General features: G+C 40.8%; 1 protein-coding gene across 1 annotated transcript in view; it reads right to left on the bottom strand.

The window, feature by feature from the left end:
- EYS (eyes shut homolog) overlaps positions 1 to 17,678 on the bottom strand; it is a 1,533,253-nt gene that overhangs the window by 105,422 nt on the left and 1,410,153 nt on the right. Inside the window, 2 exon segments of the mRNA XM_073224289.1 lie at positions 6,247 to 6,333; positions 6,336 to 6,418. Of these exon segments, the coding sequence (XP_073080390.1) occupies positions 6,247 to 6,333; positions 6,336 to 6,418 (170 nt within the window).

The raw sequence follows: 17,678 nt of genomic DNA, 5'->3' as shown, positions 1-17,678 counted from the left end.
TAAGATTAGAGGTAATGTTTTAAAAGTAAGATCCAAAATGTGCTTTTTTATTATTTATCTAATTCAGGAAAAATACAGTTTTTTTCATTTTGTTGCTTACCTTGATATTTTTTTCATCATACTGGAATAATGTTCATACCATACTTTCACTGGGTTGCAAAATAAATTTTATAAACTTATAATTTATTACATTTTCTAGACTGAAATAAGATAAATGAAATAAAGGAATCCTGTATGTTCTTTGTTTTTGAGAAAGAATCTAAAGGCTTATGAATAAAATAAATGTTTGAGAAAACATGTCAGGATATAATGTTCAGGTAAATCTTGACACTGTTTTGATAAGCTACATATAACATATAACAAAATGACAAAGGTTTAGGCAAAATAGATCGTCTCTACTTCCTCCACAAGACGTCTGAAGGTGGGCAATCTAACTGGAATGGTGGTTTTTTTAGTTATCAGGGATTTAAACTTACAAAAGCAGGAAGGCTGGGGGTCACGCCGCTCTCAAGGAGTTTTGCCAGAGGTAATACAATATTCTAACACTTCTGCTTACTTCTGATTGTTCATAATTTAGCTCCAGGCTGAGCTCTGCTTTAAGGGAGGCTGGGACATTTTAGCTGCGTACATTAGTGCCCCAAATAAAATTAGGAGTGTATTAATACAAAAGGAAAGAATATACTGGTGATACAACTAGCAGATTCTGCCAGAACTAATATAATTCCCCAAGTCAAAATACCTTATTATGCTGTTGTTTTTAATTGATATGTGTGTGTGAATCTGTGTGTATGTGTGTGTGTGTGTGTGTGTGTGTGTATACATATATATAACTAAATCCAGCACCAATCATTGGTAGGAAATATAATGCCTTCAGAGAAAGATTGGAACATTAACTATAGGCACATGAACAGTCTCTAAACCTAATGAAAGACTTTGACCAGAAAATAATTCTCACATACATGTATGTCTGTTTAAAGCTACATTTGCTTATAAACACAAAGTACTGGTAATAATTACTGGAACAATAACCTAACTTTGCTCTGCTGGGACTGCCACTTACATAGATGGATGAAAGGTGCTAATTCAATAGGCCAATGGATCAGATCACCAGAGTCCATCAAAGCTATTTTTCAAGGGCATTTTAGTGTACATTGAAATACATATTTATTCTAAGTGCTGCTTTTTTATACGCTCCAATCAAACTAACTTTTTCTCTTTATAGATGCTGAAGTAGAAAAAAAAAAAAGGAGAAAGGCAGGCGATGCACACCTCCCCACTGAGCAAAAAGGAGAGGCGATTCCTTCATTCCTTAAGAAAAAATGCACATCACTCAAAAATTGCCTTCAACCCAGAGCAAGAGGAATCTCTTTCCTGAATACTTTCTTGTGTGGTCACAAGTGCCTCTGGGATTGGCCTTGATCTTTTGACACTTCTTTGTACCAGGGGCTGGCAAAGACTGGATTTAAACATGGTGGGAAATGAGGGATATTGAGAAAGGTTGAACAGCAGGGTCATCAAACAGCTGGTTGAGTTGGAGAGAAAAAGCTGGTTCATATCAGAATGGCTGCTATCAAAAGAGTTATGAGCTTACATGACAGAAAATTACGCGTACTTGAAATATGCCATTACAAAATGCCAGCCTGACATTAAGCTGCTTTATAGATGTATCGCATCCTTAAGTAGCCTGGTGATTATCTGTGTCCCTGGAGCGCTGCTGTCCCTGATTCTGTAATACCCTGGCTTGTCTCTGATCACAGCAAGAAGTGCCACCAACTTATAAAAATTCTTAAAAGGACATTAATTTTGGTTTCCTTTGATGTCCCAGAGAGGCTTCTTTCTGGCTGGGATGGAGATACAGCCTTCTTTCCCACAATGACAGGATGTGGCGGTTTCCTGTGGAGGTGAGAAGCCTGGCTTGACCACCCGTAAAAAACAAAAGCATTTCCTATATGACCAGAATGTGCTAAGTGCTTTGCATGAATTATTTTCACTTAATTCTCATCACATCTATAATTAGGTGTCTATTATTAGACTCATTTTACTCCAGTTTAAGTACAGAGAGACCAAGTGACTTGCCCCAGGTTCCTCTGCTGGCTAGCTAGGAGTAGAAGGGGGCTTTTAGCCTAGCCGCCCTGATACTAGGGCTGTCAATCAGTATGTTCCGTTGGAAGAGAGGTTGGGAGGATAAGGTAAATTAAGCAATGTTTACAGAAGGAGCCCAAGAGGGCAAGAGACAAGCTAAAGTGTCCACTCTCTTTGTCTTTAGAACGATGTGGTTAAGAAACCAAGAAGAGGTTATTTCTGCATAGGAACAGGAAACAGGAAGTGTGGATGAGGACCACAAACGTGAACAGAAAGCACTTTAGAAAGGCGGCGGCCACAGATTTTCTATTTGCTGTGCTTGCCTGTCTTGGCTCCAGTCATCCCTGCCACAATCAACAAGGTAGGAAAGGCCGTATGGTATTTTCTATTATTCCGGAAAGCATATAGTAGTATGGTAGATATGGCTACAATTTGACAGGAAAGTGCTATGTAGCAAACACAACTGCTGATGAAATGAAAGTAGCTGATTTCTCATCCTTTGGTATTAACAAAAAAGGCAAAGATAAAAAAAGGGAGTCTCAGATATACCATTCTGTGCCTGTCCTAATGTTCCTAAGGCATCATTGTAATTGACTTGGTTTCTCTCTGTGCTTTCTCTGGTGAGTAAACATATATTCATTATGTTCTAGACAATCTCCAGGAGGTCACACTGGTAACACTGAATGGTCCAAGCAATGATCTGGAGTGCCAGATTATTTTAGGGAACTTACGAGGGAGAGAAATCTTCGTTAAGTACCAATGCCATCCTCAGACAAACACCCTCTCTCCTCTTTCAGCCTGGAAATACCGCTGCTTTCACGATGTGTTATTGTCGTAGCCTCGGTTCCCCACCAAAGCAGGACTTGAATACAGGACTGCATTCAAGTCGTTTATTTTGGAAATGATCCCAGGAAACAGGAGCACAGTGAAGGCCTAGAGAGAATAAAGCAGAGAAGGAGAAGGCCAGTACCAAGGCACCTATGGAGTTGGACCCTCCCGTGGGCAACTATACTTGATCCTCCTGGGACCTGTGAGCCGCTGTCCAAAATGAGTCTCAGAGTGATACCTGAGGACCTCCCACCTGCCTGATGCCGAGACGGCTCCTGGAGGGGGCACTTTGGTGATTGACATGGGACGTCGATGCCTTAAGCTCTCCTTCCCTGACCTTCAGTTTCTCCGGCGCCCTTGCCTGGGATGTCTAGACGATCTTGCACTTGCCAGTCTTGCATGTCAGTCTAGAGAGGTGAGCAGATTAATGTCCTGTGGTGAAACTCTCAGTGAAAAGGAACCAGGAGCCAGTGGCTAAATGCTTCTTTCATCTCTTGAGCAGATAATTCTCAGACTCATTCTATCACTTCCTCATCGAATCAGACAATTCTGAGGCTCATTTTAGGCAACTCAGCTCCTCATAAGGCCCCATGGAATCAAGTTGCCCACAGTGAGGTTCAACTCCGTAAGATGCCTGACTTTTTCCCCTTCTCTGCTTTATTCTCGCTAGGCCTTCACTGCACCCCTGTTTCCTGGGATCACTTCCAAAGTAAACAACTTGAATACAGTTCTTTATTCAGGTTCTGCTTTGATGGGGAACCGAGGCTAAGACAATGTCACGTGATAAAAGAAACAGTATTTCCAGGCTGAAAGAGGATGGGGGCGTTCTCTCAGGATGGGATTAGTATTTAACACAGATTTCTCTTCCCCATCAGATCCCTAAATTTTGGGGTCCCGGAGGGCTTGGTTCTCAGCCCTCTTCTCTTCTTTATCTACACTTTCTGCTCAATCTCTGGCTCTACGGTTCTAACCACCATGTCTATCTTGAGGACCCCTCACATTGTGTCTTTAATCCTGACCTCTCCCCTGAAGGGACACTGGCATCATTTATCCAACTGCCTATATATCCTGTCCGTTTGTAATACGACGAGCATCTTTTCCTTCATTTGTACAAAATAAAACTCTTGCTTCCCTCCCAATATGCTATAAAAACACCGTCATGCCCCTAATCTTCCTCAAGGTGCTACCATCTCTCTATAGTCCAAACACATAAAATACTGAGTTCTCGATTCAGCTTTGGTCACACACTTGCCACGAGTTCTGTCAATTTCCTCTCCAGAAGAGATCTTAGGTTCACCCACTTATTTCCGCCTCCACTGCCATCACCCTTCTCTCCAGCAAAATCATTTTAGGTCAGGACCACCGACAAAGCCTTCTGAAATCAGTCTCTGTGCTGCAGGCAGAATGGCTTAAAGGAATACACATCACACTGCTTGTATCTTTCAAACTTTCCAGTGGCTCCCTAAGGCATGGAAGAACAACAGTCTATAACCTTCCCATGTTCCCAAGGCCCTGATACATTTTTTCTCCCGCTCCCTCATCCCCTGCTACAGCAGCCCCTTTCCATTCCTCCAAGAGCCCAGGTTCTTTCTCTCTTCAGTGTCTCCCGTTTCCTAAACCCTCTGCTTGCTTACTGGTGTGCTGCTCCCAGAAGGCGTGGCCCCTGTTCTCTAAGCCTTAACACCAATCTCTCCTGGAGGCTCCTGTTGTGAGCGTCTGTCTGAAAGAGAGCCCCCACTCTGGTTATTCTCTTATTCTTTGTTTTTTTTTTCCCTTCATAATTCTTTTCATAAACTTTATATTATGTCTTCAGTCATCTTCTATTTCCTTTTTATCTTCTCAAGGAGACGGTAAGCTCTCTGGGGGCAGGAATTGCAAGTGGATCTGGCACATTTGTGGAATATATTAATGGATAAGCTAATTATTTTGAGAAATTTCTCTGGATAAGTACATATAGGAATTTCTTCTTACCCACACTGAAACAAAGGGCCTAATGAACTTTGTCTAATATTTCCTGTCTCAATAATCCATAAATCTCTGTGTCTTTGGAACCCTAATGAGACCAAGAGATGAGAGTGAACAATTATATTTTTGTAGATGTGTGAAGACATTCTTATAAATCTTCATTTCTCATTTCGTATGGGTGGTTTTCAAGTAGGAAGCAAGACTTATGATTCATCCCTTAATAATCAAATTTATTGTGACTGATTGCATTTTTCAATAGTTTTTATCTAAAAGGAATGATTATGTCTAAGAAGCATGAAGTTTTAACAGGAGAGGAAAAGACTTCAATTCTATCAGTCTATGTTGTTTTTTTCATTACTAAAATGAGTTGGCTAACTTCTAACATAACCCTTCCACACACAGAATGAAATTCCTCATACTTCTCACATTCCCTTCTCCCAGCTGCACATAAATCTATTGTCTCCATTCCCTTAAAAGTATATATATCCAAAATTTCAATATGTTTTAGTTATAGAACCTCCTTTACTCTAGTTTCAGTTTTCATACCCATTACATCAGGGTGCAGGGTGCCAGCTTTCTAAACAGTCAGCAAGGGCTGGATTATTTGGTTCATTTTGGGGCACAGGGCCCTGTGTGCACATTGGTAGCCTTATTCTAAAATTTGGTAACAAATACTAGTGCCAGAGAGATCAACTGCTTTTCTATCTTTATGGTGAAAAAGATGAAACAAAGGTGAGTTCTGAGTTGATAAAATATTAATACCAAATACTTTAAATTATTTCTGAAAGCAATTATAAATGTATTTATTTCTGTATATCAAAGCTAACACTACATGCTCGCGCAATTTGCTTCTTGAAGAGATCTTATATTACAGCATCTTGTACCTTTCGGTAATTTAGGGTTTCCACATAGTGGAGTTTTCTTACAGAGAGGCACATGGCTACTACTTGTTATTTTCTTTCTTGGTATATCATAACTGTGTCATTATTGTTATCTTTAAGCAAAGATGACTGGTCTACAATGCATAGATTTGTTAATATATCTTGGTTGCCAAAATGATAAAATAATTTGATTTTATGCATCACTCCTGTTTTTCTTGTTATTCTTTAAGCATTGGGATGACTTTGAGATTTTATAGTACAGAGATATTCTGTAGTCTAACTTTAGGGAAAACTCATTACTTCCTTTGTAGTTACTCGGGAAGTATGAGAAGTACTTGCTCATTAATGCATCTTGTCTCAAATGACTTGAAGAGAACCAAGCAAAGGATGTGACGTATTTGGTCAGTGTGGTCCCTGTTTCCGCTGAATGACTTCTACCTTTGTCACCTCCTCCCACCTGTGCCCATGCTTAGTAATCAGATGCTCCTACCGTCAGTGCAGAGCGGTGCAGACCTCCCATACGGGCACAGGCAGGCAGCGTCTGTCTCGGAGTCAGGAACACAGGTGGCACTGTTCCACACGGGTTGTGTTCACAAGTTGCAAACTGGCATAGCTTGCCTGAGTGCGGCCGTGGACACTCACAGAACCAGGTTTCATTATTGCTGAGAAGGAAAAAGGGATGATAAAACCAGTGAGAAACGATTGGTCTTTTACACACACACACACACACACACACACACACACACACACACACACAAATGAAACTATAATTGCTGCTTGTCTAATAAGTGGAGGTTTTTCCTCCCTCTTTCTTTTTCTGTTTTTCAACTTTTAATATTTGTAGCTGTGAATTGTACACTGAAAGTAGATTAACAGCGTTATAGATTTCCTGAAGCCATGAATTTGAGTCTAAGCCATCTACTTTTATTTTTTATTTGTTTCACCTTCTACTCCACACTAGGTGCCTTTTCAGAGCTTCATTCAGTATGTGTGGTGTGGCCTCCATAAAGAGCTTAAAATGTTTCTTAGAAAACCTTTAGGCTTGAAGCTCAGAGAATTTCAAGCAGGCGGTAAGTTCCCTCCCCTGAGGACAAAGTGCTTCAAGAGCCACCCTAGGGGTATTTTGGAGAGAAAAGCTCTGGCGGGAGCTGTAATGAGTACATGACTCTCCAGGTTCCAATACCTTTTGGTGGTCCCAGGCTGAGAGCCTGGGAAAGCAGAGCCCAGGAAAGTGCCCCCTCTCACCTGCAGGGGAAGCCGCGCCAGAGGGCAAGCCGCTGGGAGGCTGATGCTTCTCTCTTCCCCGCATCTAGTCCCCCTTTTAAAGGAATAGTAGCTCCCGTTTTCTGTGCAGACTCACTGCTCTCCCGTTCTCAGGCCCCGCTGACTGGAGGGCAGACTCCAGTCCTGGCAGCAGCCAGTGACTGGGGCAGGCCGGGCGCAAGGGCCAAGCCCAGCGGCTGACTTGCTGCTGGGGTTGGCACACTGCTGGGCTCAGGTGGGACCTGCCCCTCCAGAGAGCCTGTCTGAGAATAATCACTACCACCTACTAGTGCAAATATAAGAGACTGGGGGACAGAGAAGGGTTATTGATATTACTCTGTAGACATATGAGCCGATACATGTTAGCCCCCTTTTAAGTTGTGAAGCCAGTTTGAGTTGGGGTTTTCTCACTGGCAGTTAAATGAATTCCATCTAATGTAGATCACCTTTCGTTCCCTTTTTTATTTCTCTTTATTACTGTAGTTCACATCCCTTGCCATATAGGGATTTTCAGGATTTTTTTTTTTTTGTCTGCTGATGTCTTATCTGCTAAATGTGACTGTTAGCTCTTTAGGGTGGTGCCAGGACCGTCCTGAAAATTAGGGTGCCAGCATCTTGTGTGGCCATGACTCAGCTTCCTAAGCTAGTGATAGATCTGGCCCAAACCAAGGACTTTTTCTCCTGTCCTCATCTTTTGGGTTTCTTGATACCTACCTTCCTTACATCTTTCAATTCCCTTAGTCCAGAATAAATTTGCTTGCAGGAAAGTATCAGATTCTTTTACATAATGAATCCCTGACTTTGACATCTGAAGAGGTTTCCCTTCCCCAAATGCCTGTATATACTTTTACATTAGTCCTCTGTGTCGATGGCATGAAACCCTGTGGAGAATGGTTTTGTACCAGACAGTGGGTAAAGCTAGTGTGAGTGGGGCATAAGACTTTGAGACCCTCAGATTGTGCTGACACTTAGATGATCTTGTAAGTGGTTGGTAATTTACTCATTTTATAACTTACATGGTACCTTGAATAGTGCTTTACACTAACAGACAGAGAAACTCCTAGAATTTCAGAGTTGGGAAAAAAGATCAATGTCACTAAGATGGTTATAAAGCATTCCAAACTGCTGTGTCTGGGCTACAGAACAATTCTGAGGGCCACTGAGCCAATACCATTTCTTCTTGCCTCAGAACAGTGGTGAAAGCCAAGCCAGACCACCTGGGAGGTATAGAGACAATTGCCCGTGTGACTTAAAATGTTAGTTAGGAGCTTAATGTTGGTTGGGGCTGTGCATAGATCTACTGTATCTTTGCTTTTATTCACCTAACTTGGCGTTAGAGCTCAGGATGAAGCATCTGTATTCTGGGAGAAAGTCTAGGAGTATAACACTTTTGAAAGCTGCATTCTGCGAAGACCACGTAGTCTTCTTATAGTAAAGGAGAAAGCTCAACGAATCTAAATACTGATTGCTTTATGTGTTTTAGTCATAGAGAGCTAACCAGGTTTGAAATGTGGGAAAGATGCTTTTATGTTGAAAACCAAGGAAAACACTAATTTGAATCATGTCCTATGGAGAAACCAAGCCTCTTTCCCTTTGTGCTTTCATCAGGTGTTGGGAGAAGCTGGTTGTTATAAACTCACGTGGAAATGACTACCCACGTGCATCTATACATCAGCAGGCAGTTAGAGCAGAGAGAGAAATAGAAATCAGTAAAAAACACTCCATGAAAGGGGACAATCACCTTATCTGGCTAACCAAGCGCAAGTGTCCAGAGCCCCCTGGCCCGTTTTGATATCTGTTAGCACTTCATTAGAAAGAGAGCTTTAGCCAACTGAGGTTTTGCCAGATGGTGGTGCCTTTCTGTATATCACTTCATATCATCCGTCTGCACTCCGAGATACTTCCTGGAGTACCAGCTATTGCATCAATAGTTATTAAAAAAAATCTATCTTTGCCACCAGCAGCATTACACCCAGGTTCAAAGATTTGTCCTATTCAGATCTTGCCAAAGATCCCATTGCTAACCCCCCACTTCTGCAAAAGCTAGGCAGTCCACTGTTTCTGCTGTCACTTAACTCATTTTGATGTCTCTCCAGCTCTTGACGCAAATGACAAGGCCCAGGAAACTGTGCCCCGAGGGTGAAGGGCATTCTGTAATAGCGAACTTTTGGAAACAGTGATTGAAACAATGTCACCCTCCTTAACCCAGTTTACTTTAAATACAGCATTGCTGTGAATTTATTGGGCATTGTTTAATTAGTAGGGGAGAATATATTCACATGCAATATATATTTTTTTCATTCAAGAACGTTTTAAAAGTCTTACCCTTTGCAGACCTGTGAACTAGATAGAAAACTGTTTTGCAAATCCTCCACTAATGAAGTCAAAGCATTTTTCAGAATTAAAAGTAGGTTTGGGAAAGAACCCAAATATTGGTGAAGATTTTCCCTGTACACCAGAACACTGTATTTCTTGCCAATTGCTGTTAACCAATATTGGCTGTGTACCCATGTCACAGACAGAGCCACGTGCCAGGGGCTAGGTAAATAAGGCTCCCTTCTGCTGCCTTTGGGGGAGACCGCACAAGTGGGCACGCTAATCTTTGTAAGACACAGCATAGGTTTATGACCAGGGTGTTTAGACAATAGCAAGGCTTTTAAGGCCTCCACTCTTTACTATGTGGATGCGAATGTCAGTAGCTCCTGAGGGCTGGTCTGCAGAGAATGTTACCACTGAATCTCCCAAGGGGCTTTTTTTCCTTAAAACAAGTTGTGTGTGTGTGTTCCTGGGACCCAGCTCTCTAAAACATCACTAAGGGAGAAGTTCAATTTGTAGTAGTACACATAAAGAGCTCACACACTGCAACAAACAAAAAGCAAATAAGCCAATTAAAAAATGGGCAGAGGAGCTGAATGGATACTTCTCCAAAGAAGAAATTCAGATGGCCAACAGACACATGAAAAGATGCTCCACATCGCTAATCATCAGAGAAATGCAAATTAAAACCACAATGAGATATCACCTCACACCAGTTAGGATGGCCAACATCCAAAGGACAAACAACAACAAACGCTGGTGAGGATGTGGAGAAAGGGGAACCCTTCTACACTGCTGATGGGAATATAAACTAGTTCAACCATTGTGGAAAGCAGTATGGAGGTTCCTCAAAAAACTAAAAATAGAAATACCATTTGTCTCAAGGGGCTTTTAAATGCAGGTTCCTGTTCTCCCCTTTGCCACTGAGATTCTGATTTAGGAAGTCCAGGGTGAGGTCTAAGACACTGTATTTTAAAAATGTTGTCAGGTGATCATTTTGCACAGCTTATTTTGAGTTTAAGGCAATTCCCCCAAGGCAAATTATTTTTTTACAAATTATTCCACCAGAGTAGAAACTCAGTGGGCATTAGTTGCTATCATGTCCCCAGCAGGATGCCAGGGTATTATAATTTTCTCTTTTCTGAGTTACATTTTGATTTTTGATTAGCATATATCTGAAAACACAATTATTTGTCCTCTAAAGAACAAAGATTAGGGGGTTTTATTTTACTAGTACCATATACGGTTTACTGCATGTACATTACACTTAACAACCGCATGCAGTAGGAAAAAATGCACTGCTATTTTAAAGCTTAGTTAAAAAAACCTCACCTTCCTAAGTGGATGAAACATCTGCACATTTTGGCTACAGCACATTCAGTTACAAGTCACAATATGGTTAGTATATCAAATGATTGTCATTAAGTTTCTTTGGGTATTACAAATTATCTTTAGAAAATTTAACTGATTAAAAAAAAATCAAAGATGCTGTCTTGAAAAGGATGTTCCCTGTGTACAGAACACAGCCAGATGCCTGAAAACCTTCTAGAACTAAAAGGACTCCTGCATGTATTAACTTCAAAAAAATAAATAACTCTTTCTGCACTCTCTGTATCTAACGGATCATCAGCGGATTTCAAAGTTGACCACATACAGTGTCAAGAGAGGGAGATTCTCAGCAGGAAAGTGTATCGAAGTGAATCCTTAGGAATAATGTCTCGAGATACTTCTAGAACATAAAATTACTTTTGGCAGAAATAACCCATCTCTAAGTATAGGCTCTTCTATTTATAGCACCCCAGCCTGGGCTTGAGAATGCAAATGAGATCCGGAGTAACTGGGGTTCAGGAGCAACTCTCATTCTGTTGTCATGCATTTCACAGCAACACGGTAAGAGTCTGCTCATCCGCAAAGCAGTACCTCCCCTCTCCCATCCCCTGAAATCGTCCTTAAACTTTTTGAACTCATTTCAAATGAATTGTCATCTGTGTGTGAAAATTTGCTCCAGTACCACAGAGAGTTTTTCCTTTGTCTCCAAGACAGAGCTGCCTCAAAGGACGTTATTTCTAGCAGTAAGGCATGCCATCATGTTTGACATTTTTTCATTTGTAACTTTTTCTTTTCAAAAGTATTTCACAGATGTGAAAAATAATAGAAAAAAAAAAGCAAAACCAAAATTGTCTTCAGGGGGCCCTAGAAAGTGACCTTGGAGAAACAGTCTGTGTAACTGTGTTTGGTCAGAGAGCCCAGGGAGAATGTCCTCCTGCTTCCGGAGCTTTTTTCTTAATATAAGAAGATATTATGAAAGGCAGGAATAGAGAAGATGAAAAGGACAAGATAATAATAAAAGTAATAGAATCACGTGTGAAGAAATAATACATACAACAGGGATAATTCAAGCCAATGTAAAGGTATTTTTGTTTCTTGTTCTAGGATCTGTCCAATTCAATCTCGTGGTGGACCTTTTATGAAGAAAATGAATATATGTTAGAATCTCTCTCTCTTTCCCATTCCCTTCCTCGTTTTCTCTCTCAGAGCCATGATTCACCCTACAAAGAGATTTTCATTGTTGAAGGATGACCAGACATTTTCTTCCCAGCAAGAGGTGTCTTTTGCATTTCTTATGTCTTGTGACCCACTAGTCCTTAAGAAATGGAGTTAAATATTTGCTTCCAAGGGAGGAGCCTCAGAAAATATCAAATTCCAAACAGGGAGCTAACATCATAAAGTGCCCATAACCTAAGCAAGTTAAATGAGATATGCATGAGAATGTGCCTAGAACGGTGCTTGGCATTGATCAGCTGCTCATTGTATGTTGGGAAAGGAGGTGCGCATAGATGACACATACATTAGTTGAGTATCAATCAGTTAAAGGTGGGATAAGAGCAATAGATGGGAATCGGGTGCAAAGAGAAGTGGTCTGGGAAAGAAGGATGAGGTGGAGGGCACTGATGAGTGAGAAAATAAAATGATGCAAAAATTACCTCTCCCTCCCCTGAAAATTAGGTCGTAAGGTCTTAAGATTAGACTTTGTGACCAACCAACAATTTCATAATAGATTTTTACACTGTGTTCATTGCAAAATGAACCAGCCTCTAGTCCACTGGCCTGTAAGGGCAATTTGGGCAGGGCTTTCTGTCACAGAATCAGTAAATGTGCTACTTATGTAGCTCTGGAGCTCAGGATAATTTCCTGGAAAGATAATGTGCCACGTTGGAGGCTATTTAAACTAGAAGAGTTGGTATAAGCTTTTAAAATGCTATTTTAACTCCTACTAAACAGAAACAGGAAAATTGTTAAACCTAGCCGACAATGTGCTACTTCACCTATCCTCCTGACCCCCGTAATACTCATGTACATACAATTTCCACCCAGCTCTTTCCATGGGGAATCCAACTGTTGTCAGGGAGGTGGAAACACAGCATGCAATGTTGATGGTTGTTCTTTTCTGATATTAAGAACTGTTTACCAAATTGCTGTGGGGGAAATTTTACTCCTCAAAGACATAAGGAATAGTTAATCACAACCGTCTGGAAAGATACACATTTACGAACAGTCCCAGGAAGTTTCACCTCCTCGGGAATCCTCACTGTGACTGATCAGCTCATGCCCAGCTGGCTTCTGAGCAAGACTCAGGTGTCCCAGTGGGGGACTTCCAGCATGTTTCGGTGGTACCCCCACGTGTGGCTTTCCGGTGAGTTCTGCTGGCTTTCAGTGGGTGGCTTCTCATGGAGTTTCACAGGCCCCCGGTGGGCAGAATTCTGGTAAGTTGGGCTGCAGCTCCGTGGTGAGTCCCTGACATTCCAGAGGGCGGCTGCCCATTGAGCTTCAGCAACGCCCGGCAGGCTGTCTCCTGGGTAAGGTTCTCCAGCACCCCAGTGGACAGCTTCCTCTTTCCCAGTCTGGCCTGCGGGAACTCAATGAACTTTTCTCCATCCAATGACCACACACTTCCCAGTGTGGTCTGAACACCAGCTGGTGCGTGTGTGTGTGTGTGTGTGTGTGTCCCACATATTCTTGAATATTCTTGAATATTCCTGCAGGGAAGAGTTGCTGCCTACATTCACTTTACCTGAACTCTCTGATGTATGCTTTACTCTTTTAGTAATTAATCCTTTTGTCAGCTAATAATTTTTTTGTATTTAACTTTCCTAAATCACTGTGCGGTTTCTGTCTCTTGGCTGGACCCTGAATTATATACAGAGAAACCAGTTGGGAAGAGATTATTAAAGAAATCTAAGCAGAAGTGTAGATAAGTCTAGTGAAAGTGGCCAGGGAGAGAAATGATTTGATAGCTGTTTAGAGGAAAAATATCATCTAACCTGATGATTCGTTTCTGGTTCAGATAACTGAGTAGATTTTGATGCCATTCTTGAAACTGAAGAATATAGATTTGGAAGTAGAGAGAGAATATAATGAACTAGTTTTTGTACATATATTATTTAAAGTATCTCTGGGTAGCCTATATGTTATGTGCTATCAAAAATGTTCTGAACTTAAAAATAATTTGGTTTTGATGAAAATTAAGAGAACCTATGGGTTACAATGCTAGCTGGTGGACCAGTTACTTACTGTATTAGTGAAATAAAAACATTTGCCCTCAAAGTATTTATCCTTTATACTTTTCTTATCACTGCCTGGAAAGATACCCAGGTGCTGGGAACATGGTAAGTCAAAGTTCTCTTGAAGCGTAAATGAATACATACTTTCTTTTATAAATACAATGAAATAAATATAAATGCATGACATAGCTGTTCTTCCTGCGGTTAGCTGGGTCGGCTTTCTGGGGACAGTTGCAAAGATGAGAGCTGAGCGTATGAGGTAGCGCTGACTGAACAGAGAGCATCCCAGCTAATTCTTCATGCAACTGTTGGTGGTGGTGGTGATGAAGATGATTATAAAATGAAACATCTGGGATGAGTGCCAGACAGGATGCCAGGACATGGGCAGCAGGGACGGTCCTAAGTCCACTGGGTTCGGTTCTTAGGATTTTCCTGCGTAGCCTCATTTTATGCTGAATGTATTAACTAAATGTAAAGAATTCCCACCTTCAATGAATTCTGAAGTAGAAAGGCTGTACTTTTATTTTAACTGCTGTATTACCTGGAAACTCATTTTATTAGGGTTCAAATGTACATGTATTTAGGACATCATCTTAGGGAAATATATTATGTTAAGCTGATAAATCTGACATACAGAGCTTAGAGAATTGAGAACAGCTCTCCTGAAAAAATAACTACTGATAATAAATCATTGCTTTGCTACTTCTGATAAAAGTGTGCCCCTCCCTTTTTTTCTTTCCTCTTTAATCCTGAAAGGGATAATTTGAGTTTTAAATATAAGAGGTTGAAAGTTGCTTCAGGCTTTTTCAATTAAAAGTTAAAGTCTTCAACGTCTTTGCACTGGAAAAGACTCAATCTCTTCTTGGAATCGGTTGACATGATGTTAAAATGGACTGTGCTATTTCTTTGAAAATGGTGTACAATAGCCAACCTTCATCAAAAGGTGTTTCGGCTGGAGGCAAGCTTCTCAGTTCAGTGACCTTATGGATGGTAAAGGATAGTTTTAAAAGACGTTTATACCTAGTTAACACTTTTTTTTTGGATACTCTATTAGATGTGACAATTTTCTTTTACAATAAATGGATAAAAAAGGAATAGTCAACTTTCCCTGCTGTTTCAATAGTTTCAATTAGTCTCTTTCCCCTCAATTGCTCTTTCAGATGGGCGAGATAAGATCTCACTATTTGGTGGGGATCATTTTAAGCCTCCTTTTCAGCAGTTTGTTATTTTTACAGCTCCAATGATTCACCATAAAATGCATCTCCATCTGCAGGAAGCAATTCCTAAATTGCTTCACTCAACAAAACCAAAAGTGCAGGGCTCACTGTAGCACAGAAATAGAACTGGCTTGGAGAGGGATTACCAACAGGGTTCAGAAAACCTTCGGAGACAGGTTACAGCACGAAGCAGATCTCTGGATGCCAGAGGCAACTTTCACTTTTATTTTTTGTGGTAAGAATCATTTGAAGTTTTGCTTCATTGATCTGAACTATTTCCTGGTAAAAAAGTTGTATTTCCTGATAACTAACAAAATCACATTTTTCATTCTTGCAAAAGCTCCACTCAGTTCAAACTGAATTAAAATTTTCTATGCAACTTAAAACTGCATTTGAATGGACACATATTTAAATGCCTTTTTATCAGAAGAGAAAAAGGGGGAAAATATTAAGTTTATTCATTAAAATCTTAACTTGCATTCATATCTGAATCCATCTCATTTAAAGTTAATCTTTTACGTCTCCCTCCGTGGCACTAGATGTGAAATATTAGCCTTCTGCATAGAGGAAGTTATTTCCACTACTTATAATAGTAGTATTTTTGAATTTTTGGAATAGCTTTTATTTACACTAAAGTATACAATGGGTTAGAAAATCTTGATTTATCTTAGTTGTTTTAAATCCAATTAAAGTAATATATAAACCCAAAATGCAGGTCAAGAGACAAAGAGTTGTTTGCTAGTTTAATCACATGTAGGAAGCTATTGCTAGCCTTGGGACTTGAGAGCCTAATTATTCTACAGGATTTTTAAAGACAGGGCACAATTTATCTTAACCCTATATTTGTCAGCATTTTCTTTTGATGTATCCTTTCACACTGGAAAGAAGAAATGTACTAGAACTTTTCATTGAAAGATCCTGAGCTACTTTCTACCACTGACATCTAAAATCAAGTTATCTCCTAAAAAAAACAAAAAGGAACTGGCTAATCTGGAAATAGTTTAGGAGTCGTTTATTATCAGATGAATTGTTAGTGAGTGTCCCAATTCCCCTAGGAAATCTCTAAGTATGAAGGTGTATGATAATATATAAAACAGACTATTTAAGGGACACTTGTTTTTTTTACAAAAGATATCACTCAAACCTCCAATAAATAGCTTCATACAACTATTTTTAAGGGATACACAATTTGCCTAAATCAAGATCATCACATCGTGTCTGGCTTTACACTGAAGTTCCTCGATGGTGTTTCATAAGCTTCCATGCATGGCGGAGGGGCAGGCCTTCCCCTCAAGCTGCCATACTTCAGCCCAGGCTAGTTCACTCTTACCTCCAATTACTCATTCATTCACTCACTCAGCAAACACTTAATGGGCTTGTTTATGTCAGGCACTGCTAGGTGCTGTAACACGGTGGTGAATGAAATAGACATTGTCCCATTTTGAATTGACCTTACAATCTGAATGGGGAGGTGGGAATAAAGCAATTGAATGTAAATTACAAATTATGTTAAGTGCTAAGAAAGAATCTCACATGGTGCTACAGGAGAGGACTCCAGGGGCCTTCGTTTAGATGGTGGTTGGGGAGAATTTTCAGTGGAATTAATAATTGAACTGACATATAAAAGATAAGGAATTGGCCTAGGTGAAGAATGGGGAGTGTATCAAACAGTGATCATGTATGAAGGACAAGATAGAAGAGAAAGCGTGACATCTTCCAGGGCTGCCAGAAATTCAGAAAAGGGAAGGAGATTTGATGAATTAGGCAGAGGCTAGATCATGCAAAGACGTGTCTGGTTTTGTAGCAAAATATATTCAACATTTAACTGAAATATAATTAGTGTGATGTGTTCCCCTATCAGTTGATAAGGCAATACTCTTAAAAAATTCCTACTATACATCATAACACAGTATTCACCATTCAGTGGATTCATTCAATAGTAATCAGCCACAACACTCCCTGGCGTTTAAAGCAATGGCTTTCCAGTACATTTGGAACAAAATTTCCCTTTTTACCATGGCACATAGGGCTGGAGATTAATTGGCCCCTGCTGCCCTCTCTGACTCACTTCTTCCCACTTAATCAATTCCTGTTTCACCAGTCCTCGATATGCCATGTCCACTCCCCTGGGCTCTGCTGACCTCAGATGTGGCTACACTGGACAGTTCCCTGGCAACTCAGGCCCACCACACCGACAACTTCTCACCATGAGAAGAGCGTCAATCATTTTTGCCTTGGACCCTGGACTTCTTACAGGCCCCTTCTATTCCTGCACAACATAGCCTGAAGGAGCAGAGTCAGTGGCCCAAGGGACAACCTCCAGCAGTGGAGGCTGCACTGCTTCTGCCTTTCACCCTTCAGGGGACCACTTTTTGCAGACCCTCTGTGTGCTCCTCGGGAGGTTCCTGAAGAACGGAGCCCCTATCGCCCAGAGCGGTACCTTCGTGACTTCCCTGTACGTGGGCTTTCTGCCTGCTCTGTCTCCCTGTCTCCAGTCCTCACCCTTTGCGATCACCTCCAGTAAGTTGCTTGTGATACAACCTTTGCTTTTGTGCGGACCTCAA

Source organism: Manis javanica, chromosome 16, assembly GCF_040802235.1.
Source record: "Manis javanica isolate MJ-LG chromosome 16, MJ_LKY, whole genome shotgun sequence".
NCBI classification, from domain to species: domain Eukaryota; kingdom Metazoa; phylum Chordata; class Mammalia; order Pholidota; family Manidae; genus Manis; species Manis javanica.
The sequence above is the reverse complement of the archived record's forward strand: the minus strand, read 5'-3'. Positions and strand labels throughout refer to the sequence as shown.